The sequence below is a fragment of the Sus scrofa genome, chromosome 8, assembly GCF_000003025.6.
Source record: "Sus scrofa isolate TJ Tabasco breed Duroc chromosome 8, Sscrofa11.1, whole genome shotgun sequence".
In the NCBI taxonomy this organism is placed as follows: Eukaryota; Metazoa; Chordata; class Mammalia; order Artiodactyla; family Suidae; genus Sus; species Sus scrofa.
Genome location: NC_010450.4, coordinates 4,630,688 through 4,658,562, shown reverse-complemented (window position 1 = coordinate 4,658,562; position 27,875 = coordinate 4,630,688). Strand labels below are relative to the sequence as shown.

The 27,875-nt window shown below is 52.6% G+C and overlaps 1 protein-coding gene across 3 annotated transcripts in view; it reads right to left on the bottom strand.

Moving 5' to 3' along the window:
- The window catches only part of C8H4orf50 (chromosome 8 C4orf50 homolog), a 66,322-nt gene that overhangs the window by 21,738 nt on the left and 16,709 nt on the right, over positions 1-27,875 (bottom strand). For all 3 annotated transcript variants that reach the window (XM_021100975.1, XM_021100974.1, XM_013978516.2), the window contains exons 4-7: positions 18,420-18,531; positions 17,626-17,726; positions 12,672-15,170; positions 1,859-2,032 (exon numbers count right to left, since the gene is read on the bottom strand). In XM_021100975.1, the coding sequence (XP_020956634.1) occupies positions 1,859-2,032; positions 12,672-15,170; positions 17,626-17,726; positions 18,420-18,531 (2,886 nt within the window). The remainder of the gene's footprint in view (positions 1-1,858; positions 2,033-12,671; positions 15,171-17,625; positions 17,727-18,419; positions 18,532-27,875) is intronic.

The following is a 27,875-nucleotide window of genomic DNA, read 5'->3' as shown; positions in this document are numbered from 1 at the left end:
CCCCTAGCCTGAGAACCTCCATATGCCACGGGCGGGGCCCTAAAAAGACAAAAAGACAATTTAAAAAAAAGAAAGAGATAGAGAGAGAAAATTATTTTATTGAAAGATAGTTGATTTACAATGTTGTGTTAATTTCTACTGTACAGCAGTGATTCATTCTTTTATTTTATTTTATTTTTATTATTATTATTATTTTTTGTCTCTTTGCCTTTTCTAGGGCCGCTCCCGCAGCACATGGAGGTTCCCAGGCTAGGGGTCGAATCGGAGCTGCAGCCCCCGGCCTATGCCACAGCCACAGCAACGCGGGAACCCAGCCTTGTCTGTGACCTACACCACAGCTCACGGCAACGCCACATTGTTAACCCACTGAGCAAGGGCAGGGACCGAACCCGCAACCTCATGGTTCCTGGTTGGATTCGTTAACCACTGGGCCACGACGGGAACTCCTGATTAATTCTTTTAAATGTCCTTTTCCAGCATGGTTTATCACCGGATGTTGAATATAGTTCTCTGTGCTAAACAGCAGGACCTTGCTGTTTCTCTAGCCTATATAATGGTTTATTTTATTGCATTTTGAAAGGATTGAGATAATTTTAGATTTACATACAGTTGTAAAAAATAATACAGAGAGGTCCCTTGTACTCTTTGGAGGGCTCCTCCGGTGGGAACCTTTTGCAAAACTCTGACTCACTACAACCTGGTATCGACATGGATGCGCTCCGTTGTTCTTATTTGGAGCTCTCCAGTGTACGTGCGTGCGTGCGTGCGTGTGTGTGTGTGTGTGCGTGTGTGTGTGTGTGTGTGTGTGCGGGTCAAGTTCCATGCAATTTCATCACCTATGTTGTCCTGTCCCCATCCCCACAGACAAGATACTAAACAATTCCAAGTCTCCTGTTACCTTATTTATTTTATTTTATATCTTTTTAGGGCCGTGCCTGTAGCATATGGAGGTTCCCAGGCTGGAGGTTGAATGGGAGCTGCAGCCTCCGGCCTACACCACAGCCACAGCAATGCCAGATCCAAGCCATGTCTGTGACCTACACCACAGCTGAGGGCAATGCCGGATCCCTAACCCACTGAGCGAGGCCAGGGATCGAACCCGTGTCCTCATGGATCCTAGTCAGATTCGTTTCTGCTGAGCCACGAAGGGAACTCCCTGTTTCTTTTTGTATTCTCACCCAGTTCACTCCTGCAGAGAAAGGACTTTTATTTACATAACATCTAAAGACTGTTTGACTTACGGTTACCAAAGGGGACAGACAGGTGGGGGAGGGATGGACTGGGGTCTGGGACCGGCATATGCGCGCTGTGCTACATGGAAGGACTGGCCAACGGGGACCCGCTGTACGGCACAGAGAACTCTATTAAATATTTCTTTTTGGCGCCCGTGGCATGTGGAAGTTCCCCAGCCAGGGACTGAACCCATGCCACAGCTGTGCCTGCACCGCCACAGTTGACGCAACGCCAGACCTTCTCCTTTGCCACAGGGGAGCTTCCTGAATATTCCGTGATAATCCATATGGGGAAAGAATCTGAAAAATCCCTTTGTTGCACAGCAGAAACGACCACAACCTTGCAAATCAACTCTACGTCAAGAAAACTTAAAGACAAACCATTTGTCTTTTGAAAAAGCCCTGCACATGTGTTGCTATTTTCAGATCTAACTGGGGTTGAGCCGGGTGGACAGATTACAGGCTTTTCTTTCCCACTGTTCTGCACTTTCAAAATATTCAAACCCTTATAAACTGCTGGAGAGGCTCCGTGAGCTCTTACCTAACTCCCTTGTCTATCCTCAAAGCTGTCCTGGGTGGGGGAACAGTCGTTTCCAGGCGGGGCAGGAAGAGTGGGCCCAGCCTACCTTGCCCTGGAGTTCTCCCTGCAGACCGGTGGCCTCCTCGAAAGAGGCCTGCAGGGCCCGGTGTGCTGAGTTCTGGTCTCGGAGCTGGCATTGCAGGGTCCGCACCTGGTGACACAGCTGCTTGACACGCAGCCCGAGGTCCTCCTCCGAAGCCTCGGCCTCTGGGTCCCGATGCTGTGGAATCAGAGTTGAAGGCAATTTTGGCTGAGCTTTCAAGTCATCTGTCAGCCAGCAGACAGTATCGATTTGCCTTCATATTTTTTTTTTCCTGCTTACGTTTTTCTCATGCTCAGGAAATTTCATAAACTAAAGTAACAGAGATCACGCCCAAAACTACGAGCCAGAATCACCATCATTACTCTCCCTCTGTCATCTCTCTGCTGTGACCCTTTCACCCACGTGCTCCGATCGGGTGTGGTCCCTGCTGGGTTTCTTGGGAGAGGGAGTTGGAGAGGGGCTAGGGAATCTCAGAATAACATTCTAGAATGTTATTTTCAAAAAAAAAATTTTGTTTCGCATATGGAAAATAGGCGAAATGGCATAGTTCCCCAGAGTCTGTTTGAATGGATGTCCGTCACCCCTCTCCTGAAACACAACACGATGAATGAAATCGAATGTTCGGAGCCAGTTGAGATGCTCGGCACGGGAAAGCTGCATGCATTTACAGGAAACGGGAAGCTACCGTATTTCCCCAAAACATTTCTTGCATCAGAAAAAAATAGCCTCTCCCTCATCCGGGGTCAAACACGAGCAGGTTTCGCAGGAATATCCATAGGGAATTTCTGGGAGGGCAGAAAGTCAGATGGGAGAGGCTCATGTACCTCCGAGGGGAGTGCGGTCCAACGACAAGTGACCATAGGAGTCGTGCTACTGCCCCCAGTAGTTCTAGACCCTACATTTTTATTTTTAATAACTTATATACGCACATCCATAACACAGGTAGGCACATACATATACATACACAGGTAGATTTTCCTATGTAACATTTAAATGCTGTGTATATGTCGTTATTCTGTTTTCCTCTCTTAATACCATGTCATGGGTCTTTTCCGTATCATTAAATACTGTCAAAAACCCTGTCGTTAGTACACGCCTAACACTCTGTGCATGTTGAATGCCCGGATTATTCGAGGATTTTGCTGCTGTACCTGGGGCTGGGACAAAGAGCCTGGTACACCCGAGAATGCCTGAGACACCTCTGGTTCTTCCCCCGAGAGCCTCAGAGGGGGACTTTCTATGTCAAGAGCCTGAGCATCATTAAGCTCTTGGTTCTCACGACTAAGGTGGCCTTGGGCCGGACAGCCCGGCTAATTAGAAAAGTCCAGGAACTCAGAGGCATCTCCAACACCCCGGCTCCTGGTCTGGAGGTCCAGCTCTCATTGAAAGCGATGACCCTGGGAATTTATTTATTCACTTATTTATTTATTTCGCTTTTTAGGGCCGCACCCACGACATATGGAACTTCCCAGGGTAGGGGTCCAATTGGAGCTGCAGCTGCTGGCCTGTGCCACAGCCACATCAACGCCAGATCCAAGTCGCATCTGAATCTACCACAGCTCGCGGCAACGCTGCATCCTCAACCCACCGTGTGGGGCCAGGGAGCACACCTGCGTGCTCATGGACGCTAGTCGGGTTCGTTATCGCTGAGCCACGATGGGAACTCCCACCTTGGGATCCGAAAGCCTACGAAAGTCATCTCTCCTGACCCAGGGAGGCGGTGGGAGGGGGACCCCAGGCTGCTGTGTGGGGAGAGGATGCGGGGAGGGTGAGAGGGCAGCATCACGTGCCTCGGGGGCTGATCAGCCTCTCTCTTGTCAGCAAAGAATATGAGAGCAGAATGTGATTTATTTTTAATTAATAGAAATTCACAGAGCGTGGGCCCGAGATTCACAGGCTGGGCCCTGTCAAGAGCAGATGGGTGCTCTGAACAATTCCGTAAAAATCCACTTCTAAGACTTGCAAAACAACTTGGCCTTTCTGGGGAGTTTGGTGCCTTGGCTACCTCCATCCTCTGCCGTGACTTGGGCTTTGTCCCGTCATCCTGAGAGAGTGACCATGGGGTATTCTTTTTAAAAAAAAATTTTTAAAGGTATATTTGACTTACAATGTTCTGTCCATTTTTGCTGTACAGCAAAGTGGCTCAGTCATATGTGTATATATATATTACATATTTATTTATATTCTTTTTCTCATATTATCCTCCATCATGTTCTTTCCCTAGAGATTGGATATAGTTCCCTGTGCTGTACAGCAGGACCTCATTGCTTATCCATTATAAACGGAATGGTTTGCATCTACTAATCCTAAATTCCCCGTCCATCCCACTCCCTCCCCCTCCCACGTGGCAACACAAATCTGCTCTCCATGTTGATGATCTGTTTCTGTTTTGAAGACAGTTCATTTGTGGCATTTTTTAGATTCCACACATAAGTGATATCATTTGGTATTTGTCTTTCTCTTTCTGACTTACTTCACTCAATCTGAGACTCTCTAGTTGCATCCACGTTGCTGCAAATGGCAGTATGTCCTTTTTTATGGCTGAGTAGTATTCCATGCCACAGGGCATCCTAAGTCAGCAGGTGCGTGGTGGCCCTGCCCACATGGCGACCCCTGGGGATCACCCACAATGCCCTTGCTCCCTAACAGAATCAGGAGCACGTGCTCCAGCCACATGCTGCCCCTGGGCTGGGAGCCAGGGTGACCACGGCCTTGGGGAGCTCTGTCTGGTGGGGGAGGTTGACATCGCTAACACGGCATGGTGAGGGGAAGCCAGGAGGCGGGCAAGAGCCTCAGGAAGACCCTAAATCAGAGGCACCCTTGCCACCCAGGGGTACGGTGGCAGAGGTATAACCACCACTCCCCAGGGAGGAAGGGGCACAGGGACATGCAGTGCGCGCTGAATCCCCTGGCGTAAATACCTTCGCAGCCAACTGCCAGCCACCAAAGTGGGATCGCTGAATGGGGCGCTGGGGAGAGGTGTGCTGAGCCGCCTGCCTTTGCACTGAACCCCTCCAGGGGTGGGATGGGGGGAGATGCCCCAAAGCAAGACCTGGAGGGCAAGCAGCAGTTCCCAGGGGAAAGTGGGGGTTGGGGAGGGGCGGGTCAAGGATCTAGGCCTGTAGACACAGTGGACGCATCCAGCAATAACTGAAGAGCCCAGGGTTCAGACTATAACTCCACCTTCTGCCTTCTGCCCCACTAAGCATCACTGCATTTGTTCCGACTCTAGCTTTGGTCTGGAACAGCCTATTTTGTTTTATTCCAAACTCCTCTCTCATCTAGGAGCATCTCTTGGCAAAACCCTCTGGACTGTTGTCCCTGTGTCTTTACTGCAGATGGCGATCTTTCCATGATTGAAATTCATTGAGGTTGTTCTGCTCCAAACCCTCCAATAGTTTCCGACTGCATCTCAAACGGTCACGACCAGGGCCTGCAAAGCCTCCTGTGGTCTTTCTTTCTCACAACCACTTTACCATCTTCATTTCATGCCGCACCCCACGCAGGCCCACCGTGATCCAGCCACATTGGCTACTCTCTGCTTTTTCTTTTTTTTCTTTTTTTTTAGGGCCTCACCCATGGCATAGGCTAGGGGTCAAATCACAGCTGCAGCTGGCAGCCTACACCACAGCCACAGCAATGTGGGATCCAAGCCGTGTCCATGACCTACTCCACAGCTCAGGGCAACGCTGGATCCTTAACCCACTGAGAGAGGCCAGGAACCAAACCCACATCCTCATGGATCCTAGTTGGGTTCATTAACCACTGAGCCATGATGGGAATTCCTACTTTCTGCTTTTTCCAACCCTCCAGGCTTGTTCCTGCCTCAGGGCCTAGCCACTCGCTTCCCTCTCTGCCTGGAATGTTCTTCATCCGCTGCTCCTTTCAAACTTTGAAAGCTTCCACTCGATATTCACCTCCTCGGAGTTCCAGTTCCTACCAGGTCTGACTAGCTGGGAGCTGATAACTCTCAGAGCTGAGAGAAATGTATAGAGACAATTCTTTGGAGACTTTAAATGGCAGCCCATGCAGGGCTACAATCCCTGAGCAAAAGGGTGCATGACAAGGTGAGCTCAATATTCTCCCTGGATTTCTCTTGGGAGCCTTTTCCAAACCATGCTCCAGGGAAAAAGATCCCAAGCTGAATGTGGTGGTCCTGCTGGGTGGAATCAGAGACTGGGGTTGAGGTTCAGGGATGTTCTAATATCTGGGATTTGTGGGGAAAAGTAACAGGGAAAAGAGAGATGCAGAGAAGAAATCCAGATACCATCCTGGAAAACTCTTGGGTCCTTGGCTGAATCCTAAATGGTGCAGCATGGTGCAAGACTCTGAGGCCTTGCAGAGAACAGCCGTGGGGAGGTCAGTTGCTAAAGAGATCCCACACCGCTACAAAGATGGCAGTGCTCTGGCCAAGCCAAAGGGAGAGTTTGCTGACTGCTCTGGGAGCTCAGCCGTTATCATTGAAAGGCTATATCCTAGAAGAAGGACCACCATGTTAGAAGTAAAATCAAGCCCTGAGACTGAGGGGAAACTTGAAATAAACCTGCCCAGGGATGACATGGACTGCTGATCATTCACCTACCTACCAGAAGAAAACTCACTCAACGTTAGAGGAAGCTAATCAGCAGGAATCTCTACAACATGTTCTGCACAATGTCCAACATAAAAAAAATTACCAGTCACATGAAGAAGCCGAAAAATGAGACTTAACCGAGAAATAACAGAGTCAATAGAAACAGACCCAGAGACGATGCACATAGTAGGGTAGCAGACAAGACCTTCCAATTATCTATGATCATGTATTTTATAAAACATAGGAAAAGCTACAGGCAAATGAATGCAAAGATAAAGTATTTCAACAAAGAGTCAGAATCTTTTTTAAAAAAGATAAAAGGGATATTCTAGAACTTCAAAATACAAGAAATGAAAATTAAAAATGATTGGATGCATTTATTAGAAGACAGGACACAGATGAGCATGGGATTAGGGAACTAAAAGACAGGTGAACAGAGAATTCAAACTGATGCACAAAGGGGAAAAAAAGGAAAAAACAGAACAGTTTCAAAAGAGGTGGGGTATAGTAAGAAAAAAAATCTCTAGGAGAGGAGAGAAAAATAGAACAAAGTATTTGAAGAACCAAGGGCCAATAATTTTCCAAATCTGATTAAAGACCTAAACCTACAGTTTCAAGAAGTTCAGAAAAACTGAGCAGAATAAACATAAATAAAACCTCATGTGCATGCATAATCATCTAATTGGCAAAGCCCAAAGATAAAGAGCAAACCTTTAAAATAGTCCAAGATAGGGAGTTCCCGTCGTGGCGCAGTGGTTAACGAATCCGACTAGGAACCATGAGGTTGCGGGTTTGGTCCCTGCCCTTGCTCAGTGGGTTAACAATCCGGCGTTGCCGTGAGCTGTGATGTAGGTTGCAGATGCGGCTCGGATCCCGCGTTGCTGTGGCTCTGGCGTAGGCTGGTGGCTACAGCTCCGATTGGACCCCTAGCCTGGGAACCTCCATATGCCGCGGGAGCGGCCCAAGAAATAGCAACAACAATGACAACAACAAAAAAGACAAAAGACAAAAAAAATAAAATAAAATAAAATAAAATAAAATAGTCCAAGATAAAATGACACATTTCTTTCTGGGGGAAAAAAAAGACAAATTACTCCATTTCTGAACAGAAACTATGGGAGAGAAAAGACAACGGAATGAGGCATTTAAAGTGTCACAAGAGGGTGACTTACTTAAAATTCTGAATCCAGAGGGGAAAAATCTTTTAAAAGTGGAGTTGAAAAACTGTTTTCATAAAAAGAAATTTGAGAGAATTCATCACCAGGAGACCCTGATGACAAGAAGCAACCAGTTCTTCAGGCAGGTGTAAAACAGACCCACAGAAGTAGAAGAAAGAACAAACAACAGAGTTCCCTGGTGGCTCATGAGGCTAGGGATCCAGCATTGTCAGTGCTATGGCCTGGGTCGCTGCTGTGGCTTGGGTCAGTTCTGCGGCGTGGGTTTGATCTCTGGCTCAGGAATCTCCGTATACCATGGGCGCAGCCGAAAAAAAAAAAAAAGAAGAATGAATAGTATATTATCCATCAAAGTAACATAGTTGACGAACATAAATAGTAACAAAGATGAAAAGGAAGAAATGGAGTTAAACCATTAACTCCATTTTTGCATCTTCTGAGACACGATAAAAGCACTCGTTTAAAATAAATTTTAGCAATTAATAGATACATTTTGAAATTTCTAGGATAACCAACTAAAAGAATGACACTGAAAGGTGTAACAAAATAAGCTAATGGAGAAGAAATGGAAAACCAGAAGATAGTGTACTGACAGGTACCAAAAACAAAGGTAGGAATGAAGGAATACGAGACAATAGGATAGAACAGACAAATAGAAGAAACGGCAGGAAGGCGAAACACAAAGACGATTACATTACCAGGAACATGAAATGAAAAGGGACCCAACACTCCAGCTAAAATCCAGACGATGTCAAACTGAACTGAATTAAAAAACCAAAAAACAACAAACGACTACATGTTGTTTCTAAGGAACCTAATTTAAACATACGTGTACTACAGGCTGAAAGATGAGTGGTGTAAAAAAGTTGTGTCACGGTATGACGGGGTCACTTTGTTGTACAGCAGAAATGGACAGAACAACGTAAATCAACTATAATAGAAAAAATAAAAGCCTAAAAAAAATAAAAAGTGAAAATTAAAAAAAAAAAGGTTGTATATCATGACAACACTAACTTTAGTATCAGAAAAAGTCACCTTTAGGGGAAAAGGAGTGAGAGATAATGAAAGCTAGTTCATAATGAGCAAAGAATCTATTCAGCAGGAATACATCACAGCCCTAAATCTGTATGCATCTCGCGATAATTTCGAAACATATGAATCAACACCAACATAACAAAAGAAGAAATTAGCAAGTGCACACTCGGAGTGGGAGATGTCACGAGACTATTCTGTAGATGACAAAACAGGTAGAAAACTCACCCATGAGTGAGAGAGCATGGAAAATTTGATTAGCGTAATTAACCAGCTCGGCCTAATTAATACTCAGCAACCACAGAACACTCATTCTTTACAAGCGCACATGGACAATTTACCAAAATAGGTCATAACATGGTCCAGCAAACAAATCTCAAGAAATTTCAAAAGATTAGCATAATCTAGTGCATGTTTTCTGGCCACAGTGAAATAAAATCAGACATCGGTAACAAAACATACTTAAAAATTCCACAGATGCTTGGAAATTCAACAACATGCTTCTAAATAATGCATGGGCCAAGGAAGAAATCATGATAGAAATCAGAAGCTATTTTGGACTGAACAGACAAAAAGTACAACATGTCAACCTGCGTGGGATACAGTTGAAACAGTGCTTATCGAGGAAACCGCAGGCGTGAACGCACAGATCACAGAAGGAGAGCAGTCGAAAATCAGTGATCTGAACTTCCAACACGAGAAGCCAGAAAAAGAACAGCCAATTAGACCAAAAGAAAGGAAATAATGAAGATATTAGCAGCTACCGATGAAGTAAAATACAAAGAAGACAGAAAATCAACAAAACCGAAAGATGATCCTATGAAATGATTGATAAAATTGGAGAGACCATCATTCATAAGTCCACGAATAACAATTGCTGGAGAGGATGTGTGCGGGGAGTCGAGGAGATGCAAGGACTCGAAAAAAGGACCTTGCCTGACGGCAGAAAACCTGAAGGCAGGTTCCTACCCAAGGACGGAAGCTCACCTGAACGGTGAAGCCGAAGGTGGGCCTCTGGTCAGGATGAAAGCCTGCCTGCACGGTACAGGCCGAGGGCAGGCCTCAGGTTACACGGCTCTCACTTCGATGTTGATGGGGAAGAATTGGGGCTTCCCTGGGGAAACAATGTCCATGTTTGTGTCGGAGAACATGGGTTGTTTCTCGGGTGACCTCGTCTTTCCTGTTGTTTTACTTGTTATTCAGTTTTCCTCAGTCCTCCCTGATTGTTTACTTATTATTCTTATTTTCCCGTGGTGATGTGTGATTTAACAAAGTTACAACAGTAACATAATAAGCATTTCATCCTGGAGGACTCGCCCCTTTTCAAATCCAACCTAATTAAAAACCTAGTGTTTCTCTCCTAACTAGGTACACAGTAAACTTTAGAGTTAGGATTTTGATGAGGTCCATAGAAGTTAGACATATATTATTCCTGACCAAAAGACACCTAGCTATGAGGTATAGAAGCTTTTAAGTGATAGCTAGTTAAGTTGGTTTATATTTTCTTACGCTGTCTCCCTGCCATAACGCTTTAAAGATAAGCACCAGCCTAAAAACAAGATTTGGGAATGCCCAATTCTTGTGTCTGTGACCTCTTCAACTTGTGGAGACTGGCTGGCCATGGGATGGTTGGTACTGAGTCTCCCCCTTTCCACGTGATGTATTGTACCTAACTGCCCTTAAATTGTACTCACTAAATGTAGTTAAAACAAAGATCTTAAAAGCTGCTGTACCATGTAAAAGTTAACCAATGTACTTTTAACACTATGATGCAATCTGTAGTTAGAAACTGTCTATATAATCAACCACTTATGCCAATAAAATGTGGGCAGTCCAGCGCCCTGAAAGAAGGGACAAAGAGGCTGTCTCCGTGCGCATTCGCTGACACGTGTCCATCTCCTTTGGGGCGTATATACCCCGGCAGCCAGACCTGGCCTCCTGCAGATGTGGAGAAAAGGGACCCTCCTACACTGTGGGTGGGAATGTAAATTGGTGCAACCACTGTGGAAAGCAGTATGGAGGTTCCCCAGAAAACTAAACATAGAACGGGCATATGACCCAGCCATCCCCCTCCTGTGCATATAACCCGGCAAACCTTTCCTTGAAAAAGACACATGCACCCATATGTTCACTGCAGCACTATTCACAACAGCCAAGACATGGAAACAAGCTAAACATCCATCAACAGATGAATGGGTTCAGAAGAGGCGGTATAGGAGTTCTCATCGTGGTGCAGCAGAAATGAATCCAACTCAGAACCATGAGGCTGTGGGTTCTCTCCCTGGCCTCGCTCAGTGGGTTAAGGATCTGGTGTTGCCATGAGCTGAGGTGTAGGTCGAAGACATGGCTCGGATCCCGCGTTGCTGTGGCTCTGGCGTAGGCCGGCAGCTGCAGCTCTGATTTGACCCCTAGCCTGGGAACCTCCATATGCCACAAGTGCGGCCCTAAAAAAAAAAAAAAAAAAAAAAAAAGAGAGAGAGAGAGAGACGTGGTATATGTACACAGTGGAAAAAGGAGAAAATAAAGAACAAAATAATGCCATTTGCAGCAACATGGATGGAACTAGAGACTCCCATACTAAGTGAAGTAAGTCAGAAAGAGAAAGACAAATACCATATGATATCACTTATATCTGGAATATAATACACAGCACAAAGGAATCTTTCCACTGAAAAGAAACTCATGGACTTGGAGAACAGACTTGTGGTTGCCCAGGGGGAGGGGGAGAGAGTGGGATGGACTGGGAATCTGGGGTCAACAGAGGCAAACTATTGCCTTTGGAATGGATAAGCAATGAGATCCCGCTGTATAGCCCTGGGAACTATATCTAGTCACTTGGGATGGAGCAGGATGGAGGATAATGTGAGAAAAAGAATGTATATGTGTATGTGTGACTGGGTCACTTTGCTGCATGGTAGAAAACTGACAGAACACCAACGATAAAGGAAAAAAAAAAACTGGAGAGACAGAGAGGCAGAGAGAATAGACATGAAAGTATACAAAGGGCTCAATTCGAAATATCCTACAGACATTGGAGACCACGGGAACCCTACACGAGCATTTCATCCTAGGAGTCCTGAAAGGCAAGCAGTGTCCAGGGATGAGGAGAACAACTCAGAGCAGTCATAGAACTAGCATGTGTAGAGCTGGGTTTGAACACTGATTGAGTTCTAAAGCCCACGGCCCCTCCTCTCAGGACGCAACGCACAGCGTGAGGTGTCGGCTAAAGCTTTGGTGGTGATCAGATGGTAACGTATAAATGTATCACGCCAATGCGTTGTACCGCTTATACTTACACAATGTCAGTCACAGTCGATGTCAATTACATCTCAATATAAACAAGTAAATAAATAAATACAGAAAAAGACTCAACTGCAGAATTACGACTTGAGCTTCTTGAAAAACTTGGTGTGAAAATACGAGCTCTGCTCTTAAAGTGTAAACACCCCACTCCCACCACCAAGTCCCACCAAATACCGATTTGAACAGCCTAAGTGAGGGACAGGCGTGCAGCTTAAGTCATAGGCAAGAATAAAGACCATGAAGCCTGACCACCCAGGTGGAGTCTGGGCTCCGTCCCCCAAGCTGTGTGATTTGGGGTGAGTCACTTAACTTCTCTGTGCCTACATCTTCTCAGCTGGTAAATGGGGAAGCTGATTGTCCCTCCCTCCTAGGGTTGCTAGGGGCACATGGGTAAAGCATGTGGTCGGTGATATAAAAAGTTAGTAAGATGGAATTCCCATCATTGCTCAGTGGTTAATGAACCCAGATAGCAACCATGAGGTTTCAGGTCCAATCCCTGGCCTCGCTCAGCAGGTTAAGGATCCAGCGTCACCATGGGCTGTGGTGTAGGTTGCAGATGCGGCTTGGATCCCACATTGCTGTGGCTCTGGTGTAGGCCAGCAGCTGTAGCTCTGACTCGACCCCTAGCCTGGGAACCTCCATATGCTGCAGGTGCAGCCCTAAAAAGACAAAAGACCAAAAAAAAAAAAAAAAAGTTAGTAAGATGATTAAACAGCCATCAGAGTCAACCTACCTGGAAGCCACTGTGTGGGGACCTCGGAGCTTGTCCTTGGTCTGCAGGACACCACGGTCTTTTAGGCGCTTCTTTCACTCCTGCCCTATCGGAGCTTCCCTGCAGGGCACTGCATCTGGCAGCATTTCCCCGGACCAGAGATGGAGCAGTAGAATCTGCAGTCCGTCTGGAATTTTCCAGGCTTAAACGAGGTTCCGTCCACTCTCCAGCCAGACCCATTTCCTGCTCTGAGGGCGGCCCGGGGACGCTTGCAGTCAGTTGTCCTGAAAGCTGGGTCACCTGCACCCCTCTTTCTACAGTGTTCACCCTGTCCACGGCCATTGTGCTTTTCTCCTGGCGATGTCCCCCGGCTCTCAGCAAACGCACCCCCTCTGGGCTGCTCCCCGCCGCCACCTCCCGCTCCAGGACTCGGATCCTGCGTGGAAGGGCTTCATTCTCCCCTCGGAAGGCCTGGATCATGTCCTCGATGCCCCGCGCTGCATCCTTTATCAGCTCTTTGTAACGGACCCCGAGCTGCGAAATCAGCGCACCGAGCTCCCCATTTTCCGGGGTGACGGGCTCCGTCGCGCCTCTGGATTTTCTGATGCTCGCAGACCCAGCTTTGCCGAGCCGCCCCAAGTCCCCTCTCAATCGGTCGTTTTCCTCCTCGAGCTCGGAAATTCTGCGGTAGCTCTTCCCGTTGCAGTCCTCGAGGTCCGCGATGACCTGCGCGCACTGGTCCCGCTCCCCCTTTAAGTCCGAGATGGCTCCGAGCAGCGCGCCGTTCTGCTGGTCGAGAGTGGCTATTTTGCTCACATGTCTCTCCCTCTCTTTTTCGAGGGCACGCAGTCTTCGGCAGCATCTCTCCCGCTCTGCCCGAAGCTTGGCGTTGTCCTGGAAAACTTGGCTTCTCTCTTTCTTCAATCCAGACATGAGCCGATGGAACCTTCTCCTTGCTCTCCTGAGGGTGCTCGGATGCTGAGCCTGCCCATTCCAACCCCGCTGGGAGGACCCCTCGGGAGGGCTCGGGCTCAGGCCCACCCCATCCAGCCCCAGCCTGGGAAGACTTTCGGTTCCCAGGGCCTCCGTCCCTCCCGGCTCAACATCGTCACCACGCATCTCCAGCTTTGCTTCTTCGGGAAAACAGCAATGCAAACCCTGGTTGGCCAAAGCCTGCTGAGGATGCTCGTCTTCCCGGCCACTGTGCCATCTCGGAGCAAAACTCCAAGCCTCTCCTGCCAGCAAGGAAGCTGCCCCTCCACGTCCCCCACTGCCAAGCTTCAGGATGGAGAGTTGCTGGAAACAAGCCTCCATCTCCTTTTCAAATTCCTCTATTGTGAGTGCAGAGCCCTCATGTCCTTTGCTCGGAGGCCAAGGCTGACTGGTGGGTTCCGTCCCCTGGGGCGATAAAGCCAATCCAGGAGATGGTGGCAGACCCCCCTCCTCCAGGAAGAAAAGCGTTTCCCTGCCCCTGCTGTCCTCAGAGCCAGGCTCTCGGTGGACATGGCTGGGGGCGGGGCTGGACCCTTCCAGATGCATCACTGGCTCCTCCTCCTCCTCCTCCTCCTCCTCCTCCTCCTGTCCTTGCTCCCCAGGGCTTTCCTCTGGCAGAAGCTGAGCATTCCCAGACCCCACGCGGACTTCCTCCTGGCCCTGAACCCTCCGGCTGGCTCTGCCCTGCTGAGCGCCCATGAGAGGTGGCCCACTGGCGCTCTGAGCCCTGGAGAAGGTGGCTGCAGGGACCGCCTCTGATGATGGTGGTGAAAGACCGCCTCCCCTGCCTCCTCCTCCTCCTCCTCCTCCTCGCCCCTTCCTCCCCGAGGATTCGGGACCCTCTGTGGGCATCGAGGCCTCCCCCTGCAGAAGAGGCAGAGGAAGCTCCCGCTTGGACCAAGGGCAGGGGGCTGCAGCCTGGGGTCGAGAAGCCCCGGTCTCATTCAGCGCGCCCTCTGTGGCCCTGACACCAGCCTCCAGGCTCAGGCTCAGGCTCCCATCGCCTTCCTGGCTCGGCTGGCCCCTGTCACCAAGGGCTCCCTCCTTCCGGCCCCATGTCCTCTTCGCCCGCATCTCCAGTCTCCGGGCGGGGGCTCCTCCTTCCTTCCACAACTCTTTTAGATCCTCGGGCCCCGTCCTGGGAAATCGGTGATCTGCAGCATGTGGGGACTCCTGGCAGAGGCGAGCATCAAGACTCCTTGCTCGGTGACCCCGGCCAGTGGGCGCTGTGGCTGAGGGAGCCGGTGGGGGTCTGACCTTCAGCATCTGCTGGGCTTGCAGGTCTTCCGGGGAAGCTTCCAGGGGCAGCAGCGGCAGCGGCAGGAGAGCTGGGTCCCCAGGCCGCCCCCAGGGAGTGGGTATGGATGTCTGCACCAGAAGAAAGGACTCCCGGGCTGGGGGGGCTGCTGGCTTCTGCTCTGAAATCCAGGCCAGCTCCACAGGAAGGAGAGAGCCGTCCACGCACTGCCCCAGGGGACAGTCCCAGATGAGAAGAATCTCCTCACCCAAGCTGGGCTCGGGAGTGACCTAGGGGTGGGAAGAAGAGATAAGGTGTGCAGCAGCCCCTGCCCCACAGAGCTCCTCCCCACCCCCTGACCCCTTCTCCTCGCCCAGCCTTATAGACACACCTAGCCTGAGGCCACCCCAGGGCCTTTGCACCTGCTCTTCCCTCCTCCCAGAATATCCTTCCCCCAGATGCTCTCATAGCTCACTCCCCTGCTTCATTCATCTCAGCTCAAATGTTACCTCCTCAAAAAGGCCTCCATGGAGTTCCTGTTGTGGGTCAGTGGTAATGAACCCAACTAGCATCCATGAGGATGAGGGTTCGATTCTTGGCCTCGCTCAAGTGGGATCAGGATCCAGTGTTGCCATGAGCTGTGATGTAGGTCACAGACCCGGCTCGGATCCCACGTGGCTGTGGCTCTGGTGTAACCTGGCAGCTCCAGCTCGGATGCAGCCCCTAGACTGTGAACTTCCATATGCTGCAGATGCAGCCTTAAAAAACCAAAAAACAAACAAAAAAAAGGCCTCCTTGACCTCTTCCACCACTGCCTGTCCACTGGCGCTCTCCGCCGTCCCCACGGCACCCTCCACTCTCCTGCATCTTGGAAGATACTTGTGTGTATTACTGGGTTACACCCCCCCATAGCCCCGCACTGTCCAATATGGTAGCCGGGGGCCCCACGGGGCTCTTCAAATGCAAAGCAATGAAATAAAAGTTAACAGTTCTGCAGTCATCCCAGCCACGCTGCAAGGGCTCAGAAGCCACATGTGGTTCATGGCTACAGTACTGGGCAGCACAGATGCAGACCCTGCCAGGCCATGGAAGGCCTAGTGGGTGGGGCTGGGTGGTGCTGACATAGCCTAGAACAGTCCCGGGCACACAGGAGGTGTTTGATAGATAATTTTGAATACATTTCTATATCCACGTATTCAATGTATTTAACCAGAGAGAAGACTGGCCCCGCTCAGAGAACAGAGCCAGGCTGGGCTGAGGCCCTGGAGCCGAAAGCTGACCTCATCCAGGCTCGTGGGGAGCCCTCGGCGCTCATGGGACCAGAGCCCCTGCTCCCGGTGGCCGCTCCCAGGCTCCCACCCTTACCCGGAGGGTCTTCCCACCTGGCCTTCCCCCGGCAGCCCCATCCCTGGCTTTCTGTCCGTCTAACTCCATTCTCCACTGGAGTCCAGCTTTCCCATGAAGCTCTCCCCCGTCCAGGGGCCATTCTCAGCTCTTTTCCCACTTTGGGGGTGATGCAGCACCCACGGTAGCTCAGAGCAGGGGGGGATGAATGAAAGGGAGGAAGCGAGGAAGGTCCCTTTCTGTCTGTCTGTCTGTCTCTCTGTATGTACATCTGTCTGCCCGTCTATGTGTCTATATGTCTGTCTGTATGCATGTCTGTATGTATGTACGTGTGTCTATATGTGTGTATGTATGTACACATGTCTGTCTGTATGCAAAGCTGTCTGTCTGTCTGTATGTAGGGATGTCTGCATGTATGTCTGTATGTCTGCCTGTCTGTTGTCTGTCTGTATGTATGTCTATATGTCTGTCCGTCTTTATGTCTGTATGTCTATATGTCTGTCTGTCTTTATGTCTGTCTGTCTGTCTGTATTTTGTGGCTGCACCTGTGGCATATGGAAGTTCCTTGGCCAGGGATCGAATTGGAGCTATGCCATAGCTGCAGCAACACCGGATCCTGTAACCCACTGCATCGGTCCAGGGATTGAACCTCCATCTCTGCAGTGACCCGAGCCACTGCAGTCAGGTTCCTAACCCCCTGTGCAACAGTAGAAACTCCCTTCTCTCTTTAGAACCACAGAGCCACATCAGGGCTGGTGGGAACCAGGCCCCTGACCCTTAGGGGACAGTGTGGTGCAGAGCGTGGCCTATGGACCCTGGACCCTGGTGCCCTCCGGGGCTACGAGGTTGGGAAATCACGACTTCCTCCTCGATGGAAAAGGGGCCGGGCTCTCGCCCCATGGGTGGTGGGAGGTTTCAATGAGATGAGGTTGGCTACGTGGCAGCCGGGCCCGGGCACACAGATGGGGCGCCCGTCCTGCCCACTCCCACTAGGACTTGGGGTGTTCCAGTCTGTCCTCAAATCTCCCCCTCAATGATTTCCAGAAAGTTCTTCCAAACCCTGAGCATCTTTACCTCTTCTCCCACCTCCTGCACGGTGGCCACACTGTGCAACACACACACTAGGACTACTCGGACCCAGCTGGCGCCCTGGACACACAGAAAACCTTGAGTGGGAGTTTCCACTGTGGCTCAGCCGGTTACTAGGAACCTGACTGGTATCCATGAGGATGTGGGTTTGATCCCTGGCCTCGCTCAGTGGGTTAAGGATCTGGTGGTGGTGTGAGCTGTGGCGTAGGTCACAGATTCAGATCTGGCATTTCGAGCCCTAGCCAGGGAACTTGTACGTGCCGTGGGTGTGGCCCTAAAAAGACAAAAAAGAAAGAAAGCCTCCGCCCTCACCTGCGCATGGTCAGATCCTGCGAGGTCTCCTGGGAGCGTGTCCGCGGGGGTCCCTGGGCCTGACATCAAAACGCAGGTGCAGGATCCCTGGGAGGGCTGGCCTGGGAAGAGACAGGACCCAGGGGTTAAAGAGACCCTCCCAAAAGCTTTCCCATGAGGGCCACCAGCAGTGCCACCTGCCCTTAAGATGAGATGGCACTTCTCGCTTTAGGGGACTTTGAGCCCCTCCAGGTGGCCTGACGGCCACCATCACCTGTCAGGAGGGACCCAGGCTGGGAGACTGGGAATGACCAGCCACTGAAGAGTGGTGGAGCCCATTCTGGGAGCCACCTCCACTGACCACAAAGCCCATGCAGGCGTCAAAGCCCACCACAGCCCCGCACCCTGTGGGTCACACAGGGCGGCGATCTCTGGCCCCAGCAGCTCCCAGACCTCACGCTCGTCTCACACCTGAGCCATCACCAGGGCAGGGGGGCAGGTCAGAACAGCTCTGGTCACTCCATGGTCTTCTGAGGGGACCAAGGCTGCCCCCCACCCCCCGAGGCCTGGGGCCGTGAGCCCGAATGTCTGCTGGAGCCAAAGTCAAGGGTCTTGTCCTGGACACTGAAGACTCTGAGCCCGCTTTCCCAGCTGTGTGTGTGGCATTGAGCCAGCGACACTGCCTCTCTGATCCTCAGCTCCCTGTCGGTGGAGACGTCCTGTGGGGACGGCCACCCCACTCCCCAGCACTGTGTCATCAGGATGTCATAAGCGAGCTAGCCCCCGGGGGCGAGTCCCTTCAGGGCCCCACGCACCTGCTGAGCCCGATGGTCCGGGCGCCCTGTCGGAGCCTTGGCTTCCACAGGCCTCCAGCGCCTGCTCCCTGGGCAGAGGCTGCAACTCATCCTGAGCGTGGCCCGGGCCATCCTTGAGGAGGACACACGAAGTCAAGAGAGCCGCCAGTGTCCCTGGCTGACATGCTCCCTCCAAGCCTGTCCCCCCTGAATCCCTCCCGAGGACCCCAGGAGAGAGTCAGAAGCCCTCCTTGCTTGATCTTGGGCCTACTGCCCGAACTGCCTCCCATTCGGACCTGAGCTCCAATGAGCAGCTTGTCTACTCAGCCAAGAGGCCCCTGGGCTCCCCAGGGTGACATCAAAGGCTCCAGGCCCCTCTTTCCTGGGCGGAAGTTCCCTCTGTATCTTCCCCGGGGGGCAGGGTTTGGGGGTGTGCCTGCCCAGGGCCTCCAGGAGGTCCTGGGGCTCAGCTGTCCACATGCCCCAAACGCCATAGCCAGGTTTCTCTGGGCGGTACCCCTCTCCCCTGGACCCCACCCCCAAAGGCAAGTGGGGGAGGCAGTGGGGAAGCTCCCAGCGTGACACACACCCCCTCCCCCTGCAGAGCACGTAAGAGGCAGGCACCTTGACTGTGGCTATAGCAGTGGAGGCAGGGGGCTGGCAGGAAAACTCAGCTCCAGCTACCACCCACGAAGGGCTGGGGGACAGGTCTCCAGCAGGATCCCGACACCCCAGGTACTTCTAATTCGGTTCTAACAGGTGCTGCTTGCATTCCACCTGCTTCCCTGCTAGACCTGAGGTCCTTCGGGACGGAAACGCGCCTTCGGTCTGTACCACTGCCCTAGCCTGGTACACACTAGGTGCTTAATCAATGCTTGATAGTTGGATGGTCAGACAGAACCTGCAGAAAGGCAGACATTTCTGACTCGCTGTGCGTTTATTCGACAAACACTTAAGCTCCTCCCGTGGGTGAGGCGCCCCTCCAGGGGCGGGGGAAATGGAGGGGACAGATGATGTCCTGTCGCCTCCCCGACCTGTCCCCCAGCTGCTCACCTGCTCTCAGCAGACCCCTGCATCAATTCCTAACTGGGCCTCCTGCTTCCCTCCCATCCTGCCAGCAGCAGCCAGGGACACCCCCTAAAAGGCCCCCTCGGACCTGCAAGTTCCCCGTTGGCCCCCTTGGTCCAAGGAATCCGTCTTTACACTGAAACTGGGCACAGGAGGCCGTGCAGGGCTGTCCCCACAGCTCCAGACCCTCCTCGACCGGCTTCCACTCTCAGCGCCTCCGAGTCCCCTCCCCACCCTGGTTCCCGCCGGCCTCTATCCCTCCGTGTGGGCGCCGGTGCCCCTGCCTGCCTGGTGCATCCTCCCGGGAAGGGTGCCAGTCACCTGCTGCATCCTCACGAAGCCCCCCACACCTGGCCCTCGGCGGCTCGCCTCCACCCTCCTCAGCAGCCCGGCGATGGCACAGAGATGGAAACTGGGGCGGGCTGCTCTCCTGTTTCCAACCCTGCCACGCTTCCCACCGCCCCCAGCCCCATCGCTGCTCCTTGGACGGACCTTCTCCCTCCCGCCCTGGGGCCTTGCCCCCCCTGTGCCTGGCGCCTACACCTCTCTTCCCGACCCCTTTGCCGGGCCCACGTTGCCCCCGGGCTCAGCTTAAAGGCCAGATCCTCGTGTGGTTTCCCCGACCCTCCCCCGTGGAGCCCCTCCCTCCCCGCAGCATCTCCTCCTCACGGCCCAAGTTCACCTCTGTGGGACGGTCTGTGTCGTGTCCCGTTCTCCTCACGGACCAGTGGTCTCAACCCTGGTCACACGTTCGAATCACGCAGAAGCTTTCAAGGAGAACCAAAGCAGGGCCTCAGCCCAGACCAAGTAAAACCAGAGGGCACGGCCTTCTGCTCCGCATCCAGCCGCGCCTGGCCTGCCCAGGTGGGTTGCCCTTCGGCTCACAGCCCTTTGGGGACCTCTCGGTTTTACCCACTGGCTCCCCACTTGATTAGAATGAAACGTTTGGTCAGCGGGGTAGCACCACCATCGGAACAAGGCAGAGAAGAGGAAACGAAGCAGGAACAGAGAGGAGACAGAAGGGAAAGGAAGCAAGAAGGTCAATGAGAAAGAGAAAAGAGCGAGGACTCGAGCACAGAAAGGGAGGCGAAATTCAAACACCTGAGAACAAGCAAGAGAGAGAAGCAGATAGAGCTCCTGTTGCGGCGCAGCAGAAACGAATCTGACTAGGAACCATGAGGTTCCCGGTTCGATCCCTGGCCTTGCTCCGTGGGTTAAGGATCCAGCATTGCCGTGAGCTGTGGTGTAGGTTGCAGATGCAGCTCGGATCTGGCGTTGCTGTGGCTGCGGTGTAGGCCGGCAGCTGGGCTCCAATTAGACCCCTAGCCTGGGAACCTCCATATGCCACAGGTGTGGCCCTAAAAAGCCAAAAAAAAAAGAGAGAGAGAGAGAGAGAGAAGCAGAAGGAAGAGCGAACAGATGAAGGGGAGTGGAGGGAGGACAGTGTCCAAAGCCACCAGCATTCTACCTGTCATTTCTATTTGGATTTTGTTCCAATACTCGAGTTGATTTTGATTCAGTTCCCCAAATCCTCACTGAGCACCTACTATGGGCAGGCCCTGCCCTGGGGCTGGAGACACAGCCATGGGTGACACAGACCCCTGCCTCGAGGAAGTGACATCCAGTGGAGGACTTCCTAGGAGATGATGCGATAGCCCCTTCCTGTCTCATCTGATGAAATTTATACCCAGAGAGGGAGAGCAACTTGCCCAGGGTCACACAGCACACACAGTGGGAGGACAGGACCAGAACTCAGGTCCCTGAATCTGATCCTGGCTTTCTCTCCCCCTTCCTGCCTCTCTGTTCAGTCTTGTCAGCCTTTCCTGCTTTTCAACACTCTTGGGAGATATGAGACTTTCATTTGAACGCGGGGTTACTTTGAAAGATAAACAAGAAGAAAATGAGGCATACAGTGATATCCAGACACAAAGAATGCGTTAGAATATACCCCTCTGGGCTTTTTTCTAAGACTGGCCATTGAAATTCTTCCAAAAGGCTATTTCTACACAAGGTCAATGTGTGCTTTTTTTTTTTTTTTTTTTGTCTTTTTGCCATTTTCTTGGGCCGCTCTCGCGGCATATGGAGGTTCCCAGGTTAGGGGTCGAATCGGAGCTGTAGCCACCAGCCTACGCCAGAGCCACAGCAACTCGGGATCCGAGCCACGTCTGCAACCTACACCACAGCTCACGGCAACGCCGGATCGTTAACCCACTGAGCAAGGGCAGGGACCGAACCCGCAACCTCATGGTTCCTAGTCGGATTCGTTAACCACTGCGCCACGACGGGAACTCCGATGTGCGCTTTTCTGCATGTTTCACATGATGGTGTCAAAGGATCATTTCGCAACACGTTCTTCCGCAACGTGGTGTTTCAGGAATGGCTTCGCTTAACAAATCAGGGCCCTCCAATCAGACATTTGGTTTGTTTCCACTTCTTACCAACTAGAAACAGTGTGGAGGTACTTTTAATATTAGGCAAATATTCAGAATAAATGGCAGCTTGAGCCTTTGCTCAGGTGTCTTCATTTTACAGGTAATGGAACTGACATTTGTTGTAAGACCACTAGCCATATGCATTTCTTTTCTCACTTGTGCATTTGTGACCTTTGCCTATGTTTTTTTTTTAATAGTATTGGCAGTTTCAGAGCCCTTGCTCGCTGCCAGAGTGAGGGCCAGATGTGTGACATACAGGTTTGCACAGATGCACGCTCAGAGCAAGGAGGGGCCGCCTGGACTCAGGGAACAACGAAAAGATTCTCCTATCTGCCACCAGGGGTCGCTCTCCACACGCCGCAGGGGCTGAGAGGTGAGCCCCAGCGTCCAGCATTCCTGCCGCCCTGTCACTGGGAGCCTGACCTCCGCTCTGAGATGACAGCCCGATGCTGACATCATGAGAGTGACTTTTCATCCCTTTATATGTGCTTCCTTGTTACCCTCCAGGCCAGGGCACAGCCCCCTGGGCTGTCCCCTGCCGCAGCCGTCATGGCTTCAATTGCCTTTTCTGCTCCAATGTCTGTACCCAGATAAGCTTTTGAAGGGCAGGATTGCCTCTCCAGCCCCTGGGGCATGCACGGTGCCCGGGGCACACTTGCTAATCGCATCCAGACACATCTGCAGAGAAGCCTTCCTCGTGGGACACATCACAGTCCCTTAAAATTTTCTCTCACCTGGATTCTGACCAAAAACCCCCACTCCAAACTCCTCCCCAGGCCCCACCATTTGTTCTTGCAATGGCCATTCCTCCAGGGACCTGGGCTCCAAGCCACTTGTTCTAGAAACTGCCAACCGTGCCAACCTGGGCAAGTCATGTGCCTCCAGTGGGGGCTTGGGGACATAAACATTGATTCCCCCAGTTGCTACCTTCCAGGGCTAATGACATTCTGTTCAGGAAAGTGCTTCATAAACATGAAGCAAATAAAACATCTTCTCCCAATGATAACTCTCACCGGAAATCACGGCCGTGCCAGAGCACATCAGGACCGGCTGGGGTGAAGGTGCACTCGTAGTGCCTGATGGTTTTCTATGTGGTGCACGATCCCTGGGGCCAGGCCTCCCTAGGGTTTCCCGGTTTCCAGGCCTCACTTCCCAGCATCGCCACCTGGGGGCGACCCCTTCGGCTGGAAGTTTCCGTTTCCCCTGGCAGTGGAGCAGCCATCTTCCTGTGGCCATTGAGCCACTGAGTCACTTGCTCACCAAGCCTGAGGCTCGGATTTCAAGCTGAATCGGATCCAGCTGGTGGTGATGGGGAGGGCACAGCTGGGGGCGGTGGCGGCGGCGGGACAGCCATGCTAGGCACAGTGAGAATCAGGGCCACCAGAGGCGGGTCATGTCACCGAGAAGGGAACGAGCTGACAGCTCAGGAGAGTCTCCTTGGAGGAAGCGACATTCTCCCCAGATGGATAAAAAGAAGCAGGGGTTCAGCGAGGGGCCGAGGGAGCAGGCAGCAGAAGCCTCTAGACTCAGGGGAGGCGAGCGAGCGAGCTGGAAGAGCCTGGCCTCGTTGGGGGCCTGCAGGAGCTCAGGGTGCCGGGCGGGGTGGGAGGAAGGGGTGGGCGTGACCCTGGAACTCTGGCTGGGGCAGTGGGGGCCTTGAGCAGCGTGGTCGGAGGTGGAGCTGGAGCCCAAGGATGGAGACCCTGGGGGCTTAGGGAGATCACTGGGGTTCATGGTCATCCAGATAAAGGCGCTGAAGGCCTGCCCTGGCTCTTAAGCCCCCTGGTCCCACCCCTTTGGAAAGGCACCCGCAGCCTTGAGACATCACGCATGCGTGCCAGGCTCTCGGAGCTCTGGGTTCGATTTCGCACGGCCACAGCCAAGGCCACGGGCCAGACCAAGACCCCGGGGACAGTCTGGCTTCACAGTAGTCTTACCAACAGGTTCTAGCATTTTCATTTTAAAACTGCAGGCGATGCTCCCCCATGAGCCAGTGACTGGCTGGCATTTTCCATCTCCCCAGGGCCCTCTCTGGAAGATTCCTTCCACTCAAGGTGGCCCTTTTTGACTCCAAGATGCTCAGAGTTAGGGCAGTTGGTGCCCTGTGAGAGCAGGACAGCCTGGAAGGTTCTGACACACCTGGTGGCCCTGGGTCTGTTCCCTTTCCAAACACCAAGGTCCCCAACAGTGACCCCATACTGTCAGGCCCCTTCTCTCTTCCTCTGTCTCCACCCTCTCCCCCCAAGACAGTCTTGTCATCTTGAGCAGGCAGGGGTCTTGTCTTACCTCCCAGTCCCGTACCCAGCTCAGGTCCAAGGCCACCTCGTTGTACCCAGTGGGCACCCATTAAATACTGATTACAGAGCCACTCATCAGTATTCACTGGTGGAGCAGAGCGTGGGACTCACCAGTGCATCTTGGGGTGCCCCCCAGGGCACGAATCCTGCCCCCCCCTTAATATCTGTGGGACCCAGGACGCTCCCAGCCTCCCCTCCCACATTTGTAAAATGGAGGTGAAATACTGCCCCCCTCGAAGGCCGCTGACTTGAGGGACAAAATGAGGTGACATAGACGTAGAGCATCTGAGTCGGGGCCAGTTCACATGGGGGTCATTTGTACCCCTATGAGGCCAGCAAAGAAGCCATCGAGGAACTGGAGCAGACAGTTCTGCTAGCTCATGGGGCCTCAGAGCAGTGCATCCAGGGTTACCTGTCATAAGTTGAACTCTGTCCCCCCAGACTTTGCTAAGTTGAAGTCCTACCCCCGGCCCTAGGACCTCAGAACATGACCTGATTTGGAAATGGGGTCCTTGCAGGTGTAATTAATTGGGTTCCCATGAGCTCATTAGGGTGGCCCTCATCCAGCAGGACTGGTGTCCTTATAAAAAGGGGACATTTGGACCCAGAGACGCAGAGAAGGAAGGCGACGGGGAACAGGGAGAAGCCGGCCACCCTCAAGCCCCGGAGGGAGGCCAGGGAGGAAACGGCCCTGCTGAGGATCCTGGACCTCCAGCCTCCGGGACGGTTGTTTAGACCCCACAGCTTGGGGTCCTTTGCCAGAGCAGCCACAGGAACCTCTCATGGCCCCGACGGCTCTCTCGGCTCCATAAGAAAATCGAGGCATCAAAGTGGAAGGACTTGCAAGGCTCCCCGGCCCACAGAGGCCGGGCGCTGCCTGCCTCCATCGGGAAGAACCGCCGGCATCTGCTGGCAGCGGGAAGCCGGTCACCCCCGGGCCCCGTCCCCTCGGAGGGATCCTTGGCAAGGAGGTGGGAGCCCAGGGCCCGGGAGGGAGAGCAAACCGTGCGAGAAACACACAGACACCGACGGCCAGAGGCAGCCCTTGCTCCTAACACGCCTGCAGCCCGGCTGCATACGGGCCGCCGTCTCAGGTTCCTAAGAGCCGGGATGGTGACTGACCGAGGACACTTTCTGCCAGAAGGTCACCCGACCTTTGTTCCATCTTAAAGGGCTCTTGCACTCCCAGCCTCTTCACTCGGACACCCCCGGGAGACCACAAGGGCGGCTGCACCTTCACCCGGCGGAATTCGCAGGGGCCAAAGGACATCCCAAGGTCGCAGGGTCATAGATGGTGGGAACCTACATCCTCTGAGCCTCACAGCCTAAAGGGGGTCTCGACCCACCCTGGGCACCCCCATCGTAGAGACTCGGCTGCCCCTTTCTTGCTCCCCCTTTGCACTTGATAAATATTTACTGAGCTCCCGCATGGGCTGAGCGCGGTGCCGGAGCCGGGGGTGCGACAGAAAGCAGAGGGGACAGCGCCTGTCCTGAAGGACAGGGCACTCGGGTGGAGGTTGCAGGGAGTAAAGGAAGGTGACACAGGACAGGACGGGTGTGGCCTTGGCCCAGACCCAGAGGGTGACAGGAGTCCGGGTATGTTGTCAGGCTGCAGTCAGGCTGACCTCCCTGCTCTGGGGTCTTCCAAGGATGACCCCCGAAGCGGCTTGAGGCCCCATCGCCCCCCAGCCTTCAGCGGTGCTGAGGACAATGGGCCATCAGGGATTTGAGCCCAGGCTCGGGGAGGCCAGGCTTGGGGAGGGGGAGGGGAGACAACCATCGCTGGCCGCAGGCATGGGGGACTCCACACACAGAATTGTGTCTCTTAAAAGATAGGACCAGGTTCTAACTGCCACCCCCTCGGGCCGGTACCTGAGACTGTGTCCTTACTTGGAACCAGGGTCTCGCAGCTGCGAATTCACATGAAGCCAAGCTGGGGGAGGCTGGGCCTCGCCCACCTCACCTGCCCCTGCAGGCTGACTTCCGACCTTTGAAACCAGGCAGAGGTTCTCAGCCCCTTGGCCAAGAGAACCACACCTGGGGACAGCCCTGCCCGGAAAGCCACTGCAGTGCTCTCTGTCCCTCCCGGCCCACGGGCCGCTGTGACGGGGGAGCTGGTGTCCCCAGGTGCCGCCCACTCCAGGGCCCCATCAGCCTGTGTTTCTGCCAGCAGCTCCCAAAGATCAGAGGGCACAAATCGCAGCCACGTTTAACCCGCTCCAGTCCAAGGTAAGCACTCAGAACAAAAGGACAAGAAAGAGGAACCGATGAGGGAAGCCGTGTGGTCGCCTGATTCTACTCACCCTCCCCCAGGATGAGTGGGGCCCAGGAGGAGAGGATGGGGAAGGGGTGTGGTGACAGTGACAGTGATGGGGCAGAAACCAAATCCGACTGGTCCCCACTTCCTGGGGACCAGGCACTGTGCTAAGAGCCTTCCCTGACCGTCTCATCTCATCCTCGGGATCGCACTCGACACGGGTCTCAGTAGGGTTCCCATTTCACAGTTGGGAACGCCGAGGCACTGAAAGGGTTAGTAACCTGCCCGAAGGGAGCTCGGCCAGGAAGAGGCAGCGCTGAGCTGGAATCGCCCCTGCCTCTGCCCACGCGGGGGCCCGCCTGCCTGGCACGTTAGGCGTGCAGCATCTCACCCAAGCGCGTGTGGCTCCCGAGTGTGAGAGGATCAGCTGGCTTCTCCCCGTGCTGGAGGCGGAACTGGCTGGGGATCACACTCTGAGCCATTTACGGAACTTTCGAGAGAATCAGAACTGTGCCCAGCAGCCTCCTGCAAGGTCTTGAGAACACGGGCCCTGTGTGAGATGCAGGTCTCCTGGGGCCCAGGGCCTTTAAATGATAAGGCACAAAACATGGAGAAGGCCACAGATGCGAGTCAACGAGGAGCTTGTAGCTGATGGCACAGAAGCTCCTGAATGCAGCCGTGGACATGTCCCGAGCTCCTCAAGAACCACCTCTGGCCCCCGTGTCCCAAGGGGACAGCAGCTCAGGGTCACAGCCCTGATCTGACCCACGTCTCCTTGCTGGCCCTGCTCCTCCTGGGCTGGGGGCCTGGGGTGAAGTCTCTGAACCTCCTGGGTCTCAGGTTCTCCATCTATTTAGTGGGATGACAGCATCCTGCTTGCAAGGCTGTTCTCAGGATTAAATGAGAGAACATAAAATGTACAAAACATTAGCAGGTGTCTCTAAACTATATAGGTATTCACTCTTGGCCTTAGATAAGAGAAAGCGCAGCAGTGCCAGGGTAGACGGAGAAGTCGGGAGAATAAGGACAGAAGCCGACTGCCTACATGAAAGTCTTACATTTAGGAAAATTCCAGAAAGGACTCTAAATGACAATTTCCATCTCTACACGATTTATTTTCCAAAATTACAGCACGGTGCCAGTATCAAAGGTACACTGTTTTCTTTTTATCTGATGAACATAACGGAGAAAGAACACACAGGACACGCAGAAGGGACACGAGGAGGATGAAATACTAAAAAGATAAAATATGACCACGGATAAACTCATTATTAAAACAATCTAGGCAGGAGAGCCTTCATTATCCTGAGAAAACCTAGAGTATTCAAAGGTCCAGTTAATTTGGAATAGATTGTCCAGGTCCAAAGGTACATTTGAATCTTTTTTTTTTTGGTTTTTTTAGGGCCGCACCTGCAGCATATAG